Source organism: Leishmania panamensis (genome assembly GCF_000755165.1).
Source record: "Leishmania panamensis strain MHOM/PA/94/PSC-1 chromosome 26 sequence".
Taxonomy (NCBI): Eukaryota; Euglenozoa; class Kinetoplastea; order Trypanosomatida; family Trypanosomatidae; genus Leishmania; species Leishmania panamensis.
This window is the reverse complement of record NC_025872.1, coordinates 893,515-909,133: the sequence shown is the minus strand read 5'-3', so window position 1 is coordinate 909,133 and position 15,619 is coordinate 893,515. Positions and strand designations below refer to the sequence as shown.

General features: G+C 62.6%; 1 protein-coding gene across 1 annotated transcript; it reads right to left on the bottom strand.

The window, feature by feature from the left end:
* Positions 1-214: 214 nt before the first annotated feature.
* On the bottom strand, positions 215-15,223 carry LPMP_262350 (hypothetical protein; the record flags this gene model as incomplete). Its single annotated transcript, XM_010701753.1, has 1 exon — positions 215-15,223. One exon carries the CDS (start codon positions 15,221-15,223, stop codon positions 215-217), a length of 15,009 nt encoding a protein of 5,002 aa, XP_010700055.1.
* Positions 15,224-15,619: the final 396 nt, after the last annotated feature.

The window sequence follows — 15,619 nt, the reverse complement described above, 5'->3', positions numbered from 1 at the left end:
GGCGTGAGAGGGCCAAGAGAAGAGGAGTGCGAGAAGGGTGCGAGCGGCACGCAAAGTAATGGGTTTGGGTCCAGCCGTGAGAAAGCAAAACAGGAACGGAGTGACACTCATACGCAGTCTGCAGCGAACCAACATAATCTAACACACTCACAGAGGAGTGCACACGCTCCACTGCTCTTTCTGAGGGTAAAAGGGGGGCAGGAAGGGGGAGACCTTAAAAGGTCTTCGCTAGTGGAGGGAGGAAGCTGCCACCTGATGGTCGTGTCTCGCGGAGTGTCTCAGCTGCCTCCTGCTTGGCCGCAACGCTGCTGGATTGCTTAGCGCCTGAGCTCGATGAGGAAATGCTACGGGTGCTATGCTTGCGCCTTCCGGCTGCGCTGCCGGGCGCTCCAGGCGTGCCCCGCTTATTCGCAGGACCTCGTCCACGACTTGCCTTTCGCTTTGCGCTCGACACGTTGGCCCGCCCCGATGAGCCACCGCGCCTGCCGCGTCGACGACGAGAAGCCGGCGGGGTTGGCGACTTCATCGACTGCTGCACAGCCGTTGGAATATCAGCGACGTCGACACCGCTGTCCATAAAACCGGCGTGGTCGTCGGACGGTGCGGCGCGGGGGCCATGGAACGGCACGAGCTCGGCCAGCGGGGGGGCAGGGGAGATGGCCACGCTGCTTGCGCCGCCGCCCTCGTCGTGCCGGGAGACGGTGTTGTCCTCCTCTGACTTCGTGTGAAAGCGCAGAATTGAATTTCGGAAACTCACACCGTCAGTGTTCTCGGCAACAACCTGCACTGTGTAGGTCGTGGACGGCGTCAGGTTCGTCAGAATGTACGACGGCCGGTGCACTGTCGCGAGTAGCACAGGGTACGGCTGGTCTATCGTATTGGCCAGGTACACGTGGTAGACGGGGCGGGTGTAGCGCCCTGTGGCAGCCTCGGACGGCTTCGGCGGCGGCAGCCACTCAAGTGTAGCGGCATTCTGCGACAGCATCGTGATATGTGGATCCACCACGCCCTCCGGCGGGGTGCCGCTGGATACCGCAACAGCCTCCGAGTAGTCGCTGTACGGGCCGAGATGTTCGTCTGGCACCGTAGCACCTGCGCCGCTGTCTGTGTCGCTCCCGGACGCCGGTAAAATGCGGCGCGCGCACTTGACACGGCATCGCATGCGGGAGAGCAGGCCGCTGATGCGTACAGCGCAGACGTTTGCATCCTCGACGGTGTCTATGACGTGCCAGGTCGCCGCCGCAATGGTGGTCGTGGCACCGATCGCTGCCCCTGCCCCACCCGCCTTGCGCTTACTCGCGCCACCGCCACCGCCGCCTAAGGTACTGACGCCCGACGACGGCCCATCGGCCTGCAGGAAACACTGATCAATCACATAGCGGTAGCGCCTACGAGTTGTGGCGGCTTCCGTTTCGTCAGCGGGCGCCTCTGGAGCAGCCCACTGTAAGGAGCAAAACTGCGCATTCACGCGCCGCAGCGCAACCTGCGTCGGGGCCATCGGCGGTGTCGCAAACCGCACCTCCACCGGCGTTCCCCAGTACCCATAGAGGTCCATTGCGCGGATGCGCGCCACATACAACGTGTCCGGCGTGAGCCCTTCAATGTGCTCGTGCATGGAGGAGGTAGTGGACCATGCCCCGGCAAGGGCAGCATTGCCTCCCTGGGTAAAGTTGGCCTGGTTGCGTGGACTGAGCGGCGCCGTTGAGACTGCAGCGTCCGTCACATCGTACTGCCTCCGGAAGAGCGAGTCCTTTGACGGCGAAGGCAGCGCCGTGGTGCCATCGAGGCTGGTGAGTGCCGCCATATCCATGTCTGGGATCTTCGTCTGGATAGCGCTCATCCGTGGGTCGAAGGGATCGTCAAGCCTGTTGTAAAGTTGGGCAGGCGTGTGGATGGTAAGCACATCCTGCTGCTCCCGGTGTTTCAGAGTGCTGCTCTGGTGCGATACCGCGGCGCTGCTGCGTTCGCCAAGATGGTGCTCCTGATCGGGTGTTATGTTAGGGCAGACAAGTAAGCCGGAGGGGGGCTGCTGCACCAAGCTACCCTCCAGCGATGACCCGGACTGGTGCAAGGCGGCCAGGTCAGCCTCGCGGTACACCACCAGCCGGTAGCGCGACACAGTACGAGAGCCGACGAGCATCGCGCCGGTCGCCGTGTGGCTGCCAGCTGCTGGGAGAGCGGCTGCTGCCGCCGCGGGGTCCTGTGATGCGGGAGCGGGGTTGCTATTGCTAGGCCCCTCTGCACCCCCTTCGGCAACGCTGACGTCCTCCACAAAGCCAACGGCCAGCGCCGGGCGGCAGCGGCCCCATCTGAGGTCTACCGCATTCTTAATGCTGTTCGCCGTCAGCTTCACTGGGTATAGAGTCGTGAAAGTAGCCGCTTGCGACCACAAGCCCCAGTCGCCACCACCGCCGTAGCAGGGCTGCAAAGCGACAGCGTACTCGGTTCCCGGCTGGAGTTGGGGCAGGCGGTACGAGGAAACCAAGTACCCTTCCTGCATCGGCGTCGCCGTGGTACGGCACTCCTCGGCCGATATCTCGCGCTCAAACGGGCCGTAGAGCGTGGAGCGGAGGACCAGGAGATACTTCGTCGGTAGCGTCGGTACGCCTAAAGCGGCACCTACAGAGCCACCGCCGGCGTTGCGCGAATCGCACTCGTTCCGCTCCCACGTCAGCACCGCGTATGTCTCGCCGACACTCGACACCGTGGGCGCCAGGAGCTTCAGAGTGCGGAAGGTACATTCTTCGCTCCAGAGACCCCAGTCATTGGTGGCCTCGCAGCAGGCACGGACAATGATGACATAAGGTGTGTCGGCAACTAGCCCGCCTAAGCGGTAGTGCGATGCATCCTTGTGGAACTGCTTGTCCACCACAGCCACAGATGGTGTCTCTCGAGTGTTGAAGGCGCATAAGTGGAAAGCAAGAGAACCGGGGTTGCCGAGTTGAACAGCGCCGCTCGGGTGCGGCGCCAATGCCGAGACTGAAACGGGTGCACCGCGGGTGCTCTCGCCGCTGTCATCTTGCGGCTGCGGCTGCGACTGCAAAGAGACGGCGCTTGGGGCGAAGGTCAGCGACGACGCCGCTGCCGCACCCGCCTGCTGCTCGAGTCGCTCCGCGTACTCCCCTACCGTTTGTGAGGGCCGACACCACTCCACATGCACGAACTGCTCGGTAAGCATTGACACGAATACTTGTATCGGCTTTAACGTGGCAAAGCAGATGGTGTCGCTCCACAGGCTGCAAGGGTGGCGAAGTCCGTCACCGGCGCGCACACGCACCGAGTAGAGTGCGTCCGCGTCAAGGTGCTTCGCTGTGTAGCTCGAGCGGGATGCCTTAAAACGTTTGGATATCTGATAGTTGAAGCCCACTCCAGCGATTTCCAACTGATACGAGTCATCCGCCTCCTCCTCATCCCCAATCACCGCCTCCTCACCGTCAGGCAGTGTCAGGGGCTCGCGAGGTCGGTGCCAGGTGATCGTCGCACACTCCTCGCCAATGCGGCTTACCTCCACCTCCAGGCACGGCTGCGTGATGATGTACACCGGGCGGCTCCACTGACCCCACATATTTTCGATGCAACACCGTACCTCCACCTTGTAGAGCGTGTTTGGCTTTGCTGCCTTGTTGAAGTACGACGTCTCCGTTGGCGCCATCAGTTCGTCCAGGTGCAACGTGTTGCTGTTGCGGCTCGTCTCCACTCCTGACCCATCGCGTACCAGCTCATCAATGCGCAGCTGGTAGTTCTGGATCGGCTTCAGCGGCATTGCCCGCCGCACCGACAGCGGTACCGCGCGGGGGTCACGAGCCCAGCGGAGCTGGAAGTACTCTTCACCAACCCGCTCCACCAAGCACACCATGTCGCGCAGCGTCACTACATACTCAGAGTCGCTCCACACACCTGGAGCTGCCTTTGCCTTCTCCATCGACTCACGCAGAGACGCGTCCATTACGATGTGGGTTGTCTGCTCGTAGAGCTGCAGCACTGTTGGCACGGCGGACAACAGCGGCGACACCTCCACCTCTCCTGTTGTCCACTTTTCCTGCTCCTTATCTGGTGTACCTTGGCTGCCGTCCTCGCCATTGCTCTTGCACCACTCTACCGTGTTGGACGCGGAGCTGCGCGCCTTCGCGGTCAAAGTCGCTGGTGCGGCCGCCAGCGCAGCTCTTGCAAATCCGGCGTGTGGACAATACCACCGCCGCACAGAGAGACGGTACCGGTGGTTGGACAGCAACTCACGCACCAAGGTATGGCGCTGATTGGCGTGTAGGAAGACGCTGCGGCTCTCGCTGTCGCGGCGCTGGGCCGCCTTGCCCTCCTCCTCGCCAAGTGGGACGTCGGTGTAATCGCGAACCCGCACTTCGTAGCACACCGTCTCCTCCACCTGGCCCATGTGCAGAGATGCCATGTGGATCGTGTTCGCTTTGCGCTGCCAGCTGGCCGAGATGTAGTCCTCACCGACCTCCTTGAGGTCCATGGCTAACAAGTTGTAGGTGCCGCTACGCACAGTGTCGCTCCACGAGCCGCGCTCCCCGCTCCTGTACTCGGCGCGGACGCAGATAAGATAGATGGAGTCGGGCTGCAGCGCAGGCAGCGTGTGCTTGCTCACGTGCCCGGGCACCTCGACTGTGTAGTCCACCGCTTCGTCCGAGCGGCGGACAGAGATGGTGAAGGAGCGAATCGATGTGTGGGCGCTGCAGTACACGACACCGGCCTCGGCAGGTCTATCATGCAGACGGAAGCGACGCTCCTGCTGCCACAGGCGCGACGCATCCGGCGAGTCCGCGCTCAGTTTATTCGGCGAGCCCGGCTGCGTCGCAGGGACAGTGTCCTCCAGCAGCAGATGCCCGTCGTGCACCGACACCTCATCCTCCTCGCGCTCTTCATTCGTGCCGACCGCGGTGGCGGCAATGCTGCGCTGGCGGCCTCCTGCGCCTGTGGCGGTGATCGCCGCGCTCGGTGTGTAGTGCAGCTCCTCCGGAGCATCTCGGGCCCACTGCACACGAACGAAGTCTTCGCCGACCGTGGCAATGCTGGACAGTAGAAGCCTCATCGTGTAGACGCAGCGCCCCTCCGACCACTCGCTCCACACACCGTCGCGGTTGATGGCACGCACATAGAGCAGGTACACGTTGTTCGGAGCGAGCGAGTGCACAAGGAACTTCGCGACGTTGCCGTTAAGGTGCTTGTCCACTAGCAGCCGCGGCGCCACCTGCTCCGTGAGGTGATAGACACGCACCTGGTACTTGACGGCTTGGTACTCGCCAAAGCACACTGCCGGACGGACGCGTGCAACAGACTGCACCGGCTGCATCACCGGTGTGGTGGCTGAGGCAGGTGCCTCCGACACCACCGGCGCCGCAGCCAGCGCTGCGTTCGTCTCCATGCCAGTCGCCGTGTCGAAGGTTGCGCAGGTCAGATAGTGTTCGGGGTTTTGCTCGGTGCGAGCCCAGCTCATCTCGATGGTACTCTCGGTGATCTCCTGCGGGTAGACGAGCAGCTGCTTGAGTGTCACGAAGGTCAGCACAGGCGACCAGAAGCTGGCCTCGCCCACGTCGTTGAAGGAGCGAACTCGCACGACGTACGCAGAGTCCATGGCCAGCCCTGTGACGCGGAAGGTACCGTCTACGGCAGCAGATTCAATGCGGGTGGAGAACACGAAGTCTAGACCCGCTCCGCCGCGCACCTCCAACTCGTAGTGAAGCACCTGCGACGTCGGCAACGTCACCACCACGCTTGAAGCCACCGCGGTGTGCCCGCTTGCCACCGTGCTGGGAAAGCCACCGCTGCCCGGAAAGAGCCCTGCTACGCCGCCGCTGCTGCTGGTGGTGCCTCCGTGACCGCTGATCTGAGCCACTAGCGGGGCGAGCTGCGGCCGCCCCCACTGCAGTGATACGTAGTGCTCATCAATGATGTCGGTGGAAAGGTGCAACTGCGGCGTGGTAATGAAGAAGTGCGGCGCCGACCACGGCCCCACTTGCCCGCCTGTCGTCTCTGCCATCACCTGCACCTGATAAGCCGTCTGGGGATGCAGGTCGCCGAGGTGGAGCTGCAGCTCCGTGCTGGATGTCATCCGCTTCACGAGCAGGTAGTGCTGCCGCTGAGGGCATGATGACCCGGCCGCTCCATCGCTGCAGTCAATGCGGTGAGGTACGAGCCCGTCATACAGCTGTGGGTGGACTTCTGGTGGCAAAGGACCGCCGCGCTGGAAGCCAAACGCCAGCGTGCCTTCAAGCTCGTCAACCTCGGCAGCCCGCCGCTTCTCTTCCGAGGGCATGCGTGCGACTGCGTGGAAGGAGTTGTTCGACACGCCGATGTCACCCATGCTCAGCGATAACGCCTCTACACCGTCCCCGCACGCGTCGGACGCGCCCATCGGCGAGAGCAAGCGGCAGGCTGAAACAGGTGTGGTCGTCGGTGGCGACAAGATAGAGTTTGTGTGCAGTGGCACCTCCTCTAACCGCACGTAGAACCCGGTAATCTCCGAGCTGTCCTCGAGCACGTGCATGTCGTTCTCGTAGTCGATTCGAGGCTTCATGCGCCACCATGACACCATCGCGCTACTCTCCTTCACATCGGTTACTGCAGTTTCAATGCTGGGCAGTGTGACGCACGAACAGGGTGCCGACCACAAACCCCAATCCCCCTTTGGATCCCACTCCCGCACGGCTATGGTATACTTCATGTCCGGCAGTAGCGCATCAATCCGAAGCACGTTGCAGGCCTGCATGTTGCGGAACTCCTCCACTTCTTGGCCTGTGACAGCATTCTCGTGTGTGATGCGGAGCTGGTGCACCTGCACCTCCTCTGTGTAGCGGCTACTCAGCAGGGTATCGTGCTCATCCAGCGGAGAAGTCGGCTTGTTGTCCAGTCGCCACCACTGCAGGTCAACGAAGTTCTCGCTGATGTACGTTATGTCGAGGTGGATGATGTGATGCGTCATGAACTTGAGCGGCACCGTCCAGCACCCCCACACATCGTCGCCATAGTGCGGGCAGAGGCAGCACACGTATAAACTATTCGGCTGCAGCCCTGTCGCGGTGAAGCTAAGCGTCGGTGGTGTGTTGACGTCATGGAAGTGGCTGTTGGGCAGGTAATGCTCCGAGATGCTGCCCATCTCGTCAATGACGCGCAGCTGGAATCCCTGCACAGGGCACGAGGGGTCCACCACCAGCCCCATCTTGCCATCCGCGTGCTCCTTCGCGCGAGCCGCGGAAAGCTGTCGCAGCATGCGCAGCCGGCGCAGACGGTTCACCAGCGATGCGAACGCCCCCGGCCCCAGCGCGTTCCGCTTCTCTTCCAGGTCACGTTCGGTGAAGTTGTGAAACTCGCGCTGGAGTCGACAGAACTCTTCCGCCTCCTGCGCCACCGCAGTCATCATGAGCGGGTCACCGCGGTACCAGTGTAAATTGATGTAGTGCTCACCAAAGCGGCTCTGGTCCAGCTGAACCAGAGGCAGCGTCTCTACCTTGACAGATCGGCTCCACGGCTGCCAAAAGTCTGGCACACCGCGCGCGCGGACCCGCGCCGAGAAGATGGCACTGGGGCTCAGCCCTTGTAGGAGGACCTGCGACACGGACGAGAGCAGCTGCACATCAAGCAGGGTGACAGAGTCGGCGGTGGGCGACGCGGCGGTGGGCGATGCGGCGGTGGGCGATGCGGCGGTGGCGGGCGGGCTGACCGTGGTGACTGCGCTAGATGACGGCATCTTGAATGACCCGTCGCGCTTGGGTTCTCGAAAGCTGCCGTTGTCGGCGCCAACGTTGAAACAGCGACTGCCGCCTGTCAGCAGCGGGCCGACGTGCCAACTTCGCTTAGTTGACGTCATCAATTCCCGCATGCTCGATGTTGTCGTCACGCCGCTTGGCCGACGTCGCCGCAGCATCTCGATGGCGGTGATGAAGGGCAGGCAGACGTCCCCCTTCTCCAGAGTCACGTGTAGCTCATAGCCGGTGCAGTTCGCATCACCCACTACGACGCGCTCGGTCTGGTAGTGCAGTGTGGCCTCCTCCCGTAGCAGAGCGTTGTGCTCCTCGCGCACAGCCGGGTTTATCCAGCCAACCCCCACCATCGTGGGCTCTCCCTTCCCCTCCTGCTCCTGGATCTTGCGCTTCATCTCCAGCAGCTCGCGTCGTTCGCGGTCGTCGCACTGGTGCAGAGTATCTCGCTGGTGGCGCGCCAGCAGCTCGACAAACTTGCCAACGTCCGGCTGTGGCCGAAACCACTCCAGCCGCGCGCTGCACTCCGTGCGCTGCGCCACTTGTACCTGCACGCAGGCCAGCGTCAGAAACGTCACCTTGGTCGAGAAGCGCGACCAGTGCTGCTTCTCGCTGAGAGACCGGATAGAGAGACAGTACAGCTGGTCCTGTTGAAGGTCTTCGATGAGGGTGGACTGAACTTCCTGCACGAAGGTGAGGCACCGTCGCTCCTCGACACTGATTCCCTCGAGGACCAGCTCGTACTCGTGCACCGCATAGTCCACCTGAATTACCTGCAAGCTACTAGTCTCTGCAAACGCAGTGCGGTGCGCTACTTCGAGGCCAGACAACTCCTCCGGATCCCCGGTTGCGCCCTCTTTCATGTCCTCTTCGCCCTCAGCGGACCCCATCGTTGGGCACCGCTCGGGCTTCTCCGTTTGCACGTGACTAATGCTGCCGCTGCGCATGTGCACCGCACGCGGGCGGCACCATGAGACACGCACCGCCACCTCCTGCACTTGATCAACGCGCAGTTCGAGCCGGCTCTGCGTCACGAAGCGTATCGCCGGGCTCCACATCCCCCACTGCGCATTCTCGATCTTCGCCCGCACGCGGACCTCGTAGACGCTGCTGGGGGCGAGGCCCGAGATGTGGTACGCGTTAACGCTGCTAGGAAACGAGACGACAGAGTCGAGGGCGAGAGGGTTGTTGTGCAGTGCCGTCCCGTCCATGTTCAAGCGGCGTGTTTGGAGCTCGAACTCGATAGACTTGTAACCAGTCATCATCCAGGTAGCGGCGGTCGGAATCGTTGCTGCCGCCATGGCCTTACCCTCCGCTGACATCAAAGGCACGCCGTGCACAGGGCTGTCTGCGGTAGACGCCGCAGCAGCACGGCGCCACTCCACCAGGCAGTAGTCCTCACCGATTTCCTGAGGAGTTACCTGCATCGGCGGCACTGTCTGCACGCAGACCACCTCTGACGGTGCGCCCCACTCCCCCGCGACAAGGCGACCCTCCTCATCTGCCTGCTGCTCTCGCACCGAAATGGCGTAGCGAATGCCCGGCAAAAGATTCCCGAGGCGCAGCGCCGGCTGCGTTGTCTCATACACACGCGCGCCGTCGACTAGCGACTCGTCCGTCTCGTCAAAGGCCGGCTCCGTCGGCATGGGGCGGATGGTCACTTGAAAGTTATGCACCTCTGCGTTGGAGGGGAAGCACAAGTACGCCTCGAGCGGTGTGCTGAGGAAGAATGGCAGCGCAGAGTAGTCTTCCTCGTCCTCACCGTTCTCGCTGTACGACGCACCGGCGGGGGAGATAAGCGTGCTCATGATGTGTGACGTGCTCTCTACAAGCTGCATCTGGCTTTGAGGACGTTCCTCCTCGCCTCTATCGCTGCCTAACACAGCCGCACCAATACCCTCATCGTTTCCGTGCCAGTCCGCCGCCGCCGCCGTGGTCAAGCCGCTCCGCATTTCAGGCCGTCGCCACGCAAGCTGCAGGAATGTCTCCCCAGTCATCGCAACTTCGACCTTTAGCAGCGGGCACGTGGACACCACGGCCTCCGGGCTCCAGTGACCCCAGTCGCCGGCACAGTTGAGGCCGCGCACGGCGATGGAGTAGGTAGCGTGCGGGAGCAGCCCATCGATACGGAGCGCCTGCTCCCCCTCTTCAGCGTACAGCTCACGGTAGTCGTCTGTCTGCGGCATCCCGGCAAAAACGCGATTGCATGACACACGCACGTGCCACCGCGTCACGCGCTCATCAGGGTGCAGCGCCCCCTTCTTGTCCACCTGCAGCCCCGCCACGTCGCTGACAGTCTCGGAATCTTCGTTATGCACGTGCTGCGGATGCAGCCGGGGCTTCGCACGCGACCACTGCGCGTCAACGAACGTCTCACCGACGCGCTGCAACCTCACGGCGACGGGCTTCAGCGTGTAGAAGGGCACCGGGTCACTCCAGAGCCCCCACGCGTCGTACGTGTCCTTAGCCCGAGCCTGGATCGTGTAGAGCGTCGAAAGGTGTAGGCCAGAAAGCACTGCGGCGGTTTCGCGGAATGTCGTCGTGCTCGCGGCAGCTACTGTGCTAACGGTGTCTAGTACCCGGATCTCGTACCCACTGACAGCTCCGTCGACCTGTCGGACCTCTGCTCCGTCGCCCCCAGTCATGCACACTCCCTCCCACGACCCTCGCCTCCACTGTGCCCGCACGTAGTCCTCGCCAATATTCAGCACCTCCAGGCTCAGCCGCGGCAGCGTGCGCACGCGCGACTCCTCGCTCCAAAAGCCCCACACACCCTCGTGCCCCTTCGCACAGGCCCACACGCGATACTCCGACGAGGGCTGCAGATCGTGAAGGCAGAACCCGCTCACAGTAGGGGCGATGTTGTAGACCACGCTGTGCGCCTCGCCGACGCGCTGCACCCTGAAACGGTAGAGCTGAACAACGTCCTCTGTCTCCGCGATGGAGAGTAGTTGGCGGGCTACGACGGCTGCGCCAGTGGCGCTGCATGTCGACGCCTTCACAACGCTGCTGCCGGTCTCCCTGTGGCCCAACGGCACAAGCGCCCCGTTCTGCAGCGACTCGTCCGATATGTAGGCGTTGCCGGCGCTGCCGCCGTCCTCTAACCGCTGTCTCACATCCGCCTCCGTTGGTTTGGGCAGGTGGCGACGCCATTCCAGCATCACGAAGTGCTCACCAATGTTGCCGAATGTGACGCGCATGCGCGGCTTTGTGCGAAGGGCCTGCGCCGACCACAGTCCCCAGTGCTCCGACTGCGCAAAGAGGGCGCGCACATAAATGGTGTACACTGCGTCCGGCATCAGTCCGCGGAAAAAGAGGCTTGTCGAGTCCATCTTCTGCGTGTGGGTGAAGCCGCCCTCACCAATGAGGCATACCTCGTAGGCGCGGGCGGAGATGCTGACGTTGAACGCCGTGTTGGCGTCCCCGGCGACGTGAAGGTCGGTGCGGCGCGACCAGGACACCCACAGTGCATCCTCCGAGATATGTTGTACATGAATGTCCATGCCAGGCACGGTCCTCACCTTCTGCTCCTCGCTCCACACACCCCACTCGTAGTTGTCATTGAACGTCTGCACGCACACCATGTAGGTGGTCGCCGGGGTCAGGTGGTCGATGCGCAGCGAGTTCATCGCGCCCTCCACCGTGTACGTGTGCTGGTAGATGCCGCCGCTTTCCCGCACCCGCACTCGTGAGGCAGTGATCGTAGCGACGCCAAGGACCACCTGCTTTGGGTTCTCGATCTGCGGCGGGACGACCTGCGAGTGCCGTACCCACTCAACGCTGACGAAGCTCTCGCCAATGGTGGTGAAGGAGACTCGCGTTGTCGGTATCGTGGCGAAGACAAGCGAGGGGGACCACATACCCCACTCGCCGCTTTCCAGCTTCGTGCGCACCGACACGCTGTACACCGTGTTGCACTTGAGGTTTGGTACCGTGTGCTCCACCGTCTCGGCGCTGCTCAGCAGCTCTGTCTGATAGATGAGTCGCTGATGGGCGGCATCGGGTGGCAGAGCATCGCTCAGGTACGCCGTCTTTGTCTGCCCTGATGCGACGGCAGCGCTGTGGTATGGTGCCTTTGATAGGATCGGCGACGTGACGCACAGCATGATCATCGGGCGCAGCTTGCCATGTGCAAGGACGCGATCCTCGGTCGATGGGTTGCCGTCGTACTCCGGCAGTCGGCGCTGCCGACTCGGGCGCGTGAGCTGCAGACAGCAGGACTCCTCAGAGATTAGTTTCGCCTGAATGTGCATTGGCTGCATCGTCAGACACCACAGCGGCACGCTCCACAGGCCCCACTCCTCATCATTGTAGTTCGCCTTAAGCTCGACGCAGTAGTACGTGTTCGCCTGGAGTCCCGTCACGCAGTACGGAGAGTCGCCGTCGACCAAGAAGGTCTCCATGCTCACCCCATCCGTGTTGTAGACGCGCAGGTGGTACGACGTAGCGATGCCGTGACCGGTGGGGTACTGTTGCGGGTTTGCCACCTTGCGCCGCTCCCACCGCACCGTGATAAAGTTCTCAGCTACCTCCTCAGTTGTGACACTGATTGTGCCACGCGTCAGAATCGGAGCCGGAGCAGACCACAGGCCCCAGCTGCCCGAGCGTCCACGCACTCGAATCTGAATCGTGTAGGCGCAGGCCGGCAGTAGGCCGCAAACCTTCAGCTCTCGCACATCCGCATCGAGCGGGTACTGCCTCGCATACTGCGTCGTCACACCGCTGATGCGCAGCTCTTGTCCAGTGACAGTCCAGTCACCAAGCTGCACCTTTCCGTCGTCGCTGTTGCTGTCCTCCGCAGCGCACAGCAGCTGAGACGCCTCTGACCCACCACGGCTCCACGCAACCTTCACGTAGTTTTCGCCAATCGTCAGTTGGTGCGTCGGGATGCGGAACTGCGGGTTTGTGCGGAATCGCACCGGGCGACTCCACAGTCCCCACTTCCCGCTCGACGTGGCAGCCCGCACAACGGCGACGTACTCGCGGTCTGGCAACAGGTCGTCGACGCGCAGCGACGTGTGCTCGCTCGATACGACATCAAAGCGGACAATGTCGGAGTGGCCGCCTCCGGCCCCGTAGCCGCTCTGCGTATGTGGGACCACCGGCACACCAAGTGGCTCCTGCCCGTACACAAGAACGCTGTACTTGGCGACAAACCTATCAGCCGCCATCGTGTCGTACAGATCAGAGTCACGCTGCACGGCGCACCGCTGCCACACTAGTCGCACGAAGTCCTCGCCGATTTCGTGAATGGTAGTTCTGATAGAGGCGAGTGTGCGTACCGTCACACGGCTCCACAAACCCTGCTGCCCCTTCTCATCACAGGCGCGCACAGCGATCGTGTAGGTCATCGATGGTGTCAGTTGGGTTACGGTGTAGCTCGTGTCAAGCACGTGGTGATGCAGCATCGCGTCTTCGCCGGTCTCCACGCACCCCATCACCACCTCGTACTTCAGGCGGTCACACTCCGTCAACGTACTCGCTGCGTCATTATCCTTGGCGTTAGCAACATCTGCCTGTGCCGTGCTGGCCTCAGACAGACCACGGCGCCACATGACATGAATGAAATCCTCACCGACATCCCAGACATGCAGCGCGACGGGCTGCAGGGTGCACATCCGCACTGGCGTCGACAGCTCGCCCCAGCCCTCGAACCCCGTCAGGGGGTTGCGTTGCCACGTGCGGCACTGCACGTCGTACGTTGTGTCAGCCTCGAGGTCGTTGACGCGGAGGCCGCGCTGGCTGAGGTCACGCGTGACACGTTCGTTGAGCACGGCCGTCCGTTCACCAACGCCGTCCACCTTCACTACGACGATGTTGTAGACTGGCAATGGCTCTGCGGTTGCAGCGCTGGGATCGCCCGGCTCCCGTGCGGCTGCAAGACTGGTGGAGGGCCAGTCCAAGGTAAGGAAGTCTTCGCCGCGCTCTAGAAAGGTGAGTACGAGAGTCGGCGCGGTCGTGAAGCGCTGTGGCTCCGTCCAGATGCCCCATGTGCCCTCGATTGCGATGCGGAGAGAAACAGTATAAGCGCTGCCAGCGTGGAGATGCTCGACATTCAGCAGACGGCGTGGATGCACCGCCGTCAACGACGGCGGGGCGAGGTCAATGGTCTCGGATTGGTAGTACGCGGAGGTGAGGCTCTGCACGCGGTACTGCAGCTGGGACTCGTGCGGCTCCTCCGCCCCCTCACGCGACCATGTAAAGGACGCGAACGACTCCCCGACTGTGGCCACCGACACGACGGGGTGAGCCGCCGTGCGCAGCTTGAGCAGAGCGGAGCGGCCGCCCCACCGCCCCTCCACCGAAAGCGCGCGCACGGAGACCGAGTACGTCGTGCTCGGTAACACGTCTGCCAGCGTGTACTGGTGGACGGAGGCGGGTACAGTGATTGGGTCAAAGTGCAGCCCGGGGCTATCGATGATGAGCTCGTACTCGTGCACGGTCATTCGTGGCTGCAGATAGCCCAAGGCGTCGACCGCAGCATCGTCATCGCACGCCTGAACAAAAGCCGAGTCATTGGCAACGGCGGCCGAAGTCTCCTTATCAGCTGGCGTCCTCCCAGCACTCTTTCGAGCTTCGCAGTCCCAGGCAAAGGTGAAGGTTTCCTCGCCACGAGTGAGCAGACGCACCTCCAGCGAACTCGCTGTGACTAGCCGCGCCACCTCCGTCCACTCCCGCATGGTATGTATGACGGTGCGGTACCGCATGAGAACAATGTAGTGCGTCCCAGACTGCAAGTCGCGTATGGTGACAGAGCGGCAGCCGGTCTCGAAGGTACTGTGGTACTGCTCCGCCATGTCAGACTCTCGCAGCAGCCGTAGCTCAAAGTCAGGAATGCTGCGCGCCCACTGCGTCGTCGCAACGTCCGTCTCGCACGTCAGCCCGTCCTCGCTACGCTGCGCCACACGGTCCCAGGTGCAGTGCACAAAGTCATAGCCAATCTCAGCAATGCGTGTCTCGACGGGAAACATCGTGGCGGTCTGGATCGGTGCCGACCACGCACTCCAGCGCACATGGACGCGACTGTAGCAGCGCACGCGCACAGTATAGCGCTGACCCGCCTCCAGCTTCACCACCTTCGATAGTTTCGACGTTGGCATCGTCTGCCGGAAGTACAACCTCGCGTCATTCGGCACGGGACACTCGTCATGAGCGGCCTCTTCGCGCGCGCCTTCTAGTGCTGCAGGCGCATCCCCAGGGTGTTGAGAAACGCCACTGCTGTGTCCACCGCAGTATCGGTTTCGACTACCAAGCGGTATCGCTGAGCCGGGGCCACAGCCCTGCTCTTCGTGTAGAACCACGTAGATGAGCAGCTCCCACCGGAGTACACCCTCCACCTCGCAGCTTACAGGGAGGCCCACATCTGATGCCGCTGCGCCATTAACGACCGCCGCAGCCGTCAAGGCCGGGGTCGTGCTGGGCGAGGCGTCCCGCGGGGCGGAGAAGTCGGCAGCAGCAGCAGCAGAAGCGCACTTGTGCTGACCGTCGTGCTGCCAGTCCGCCGCCATTTCGGTCAACGTTGCGGCCGCCGGCGAGAGCGTGGAAGCGCCGCCGCGCTTGGAAAAGAGTCGCGAAGCTGCAGTCGCTCGCGATGTGGGTAAAGGAGCATTTTTGGCGCCGTAGACATTGCTGCAACCATCAGCACGGAGCACGCTGCAGGAAAACTCCCCAAAGATCTCGCCAATGCGCACCACTGCTGCCTGGCAGTTCAGCTGTGGTGTGCTCGAGCTAAGAGTATCCTTCGAGCCCTCAGGTGCCGCTGCAGCAACAGCGGGGGCGGGGGGTGAGGCGCCATGCGCTATCTGTACATCTTCCACACCAGGTGCTTCAGTGTTTGCAATGGTGGAGGCACCTACCACAGTCGCCTGGCATGGGGCAGCCGCGATGTCCACTGCAATTGGGTT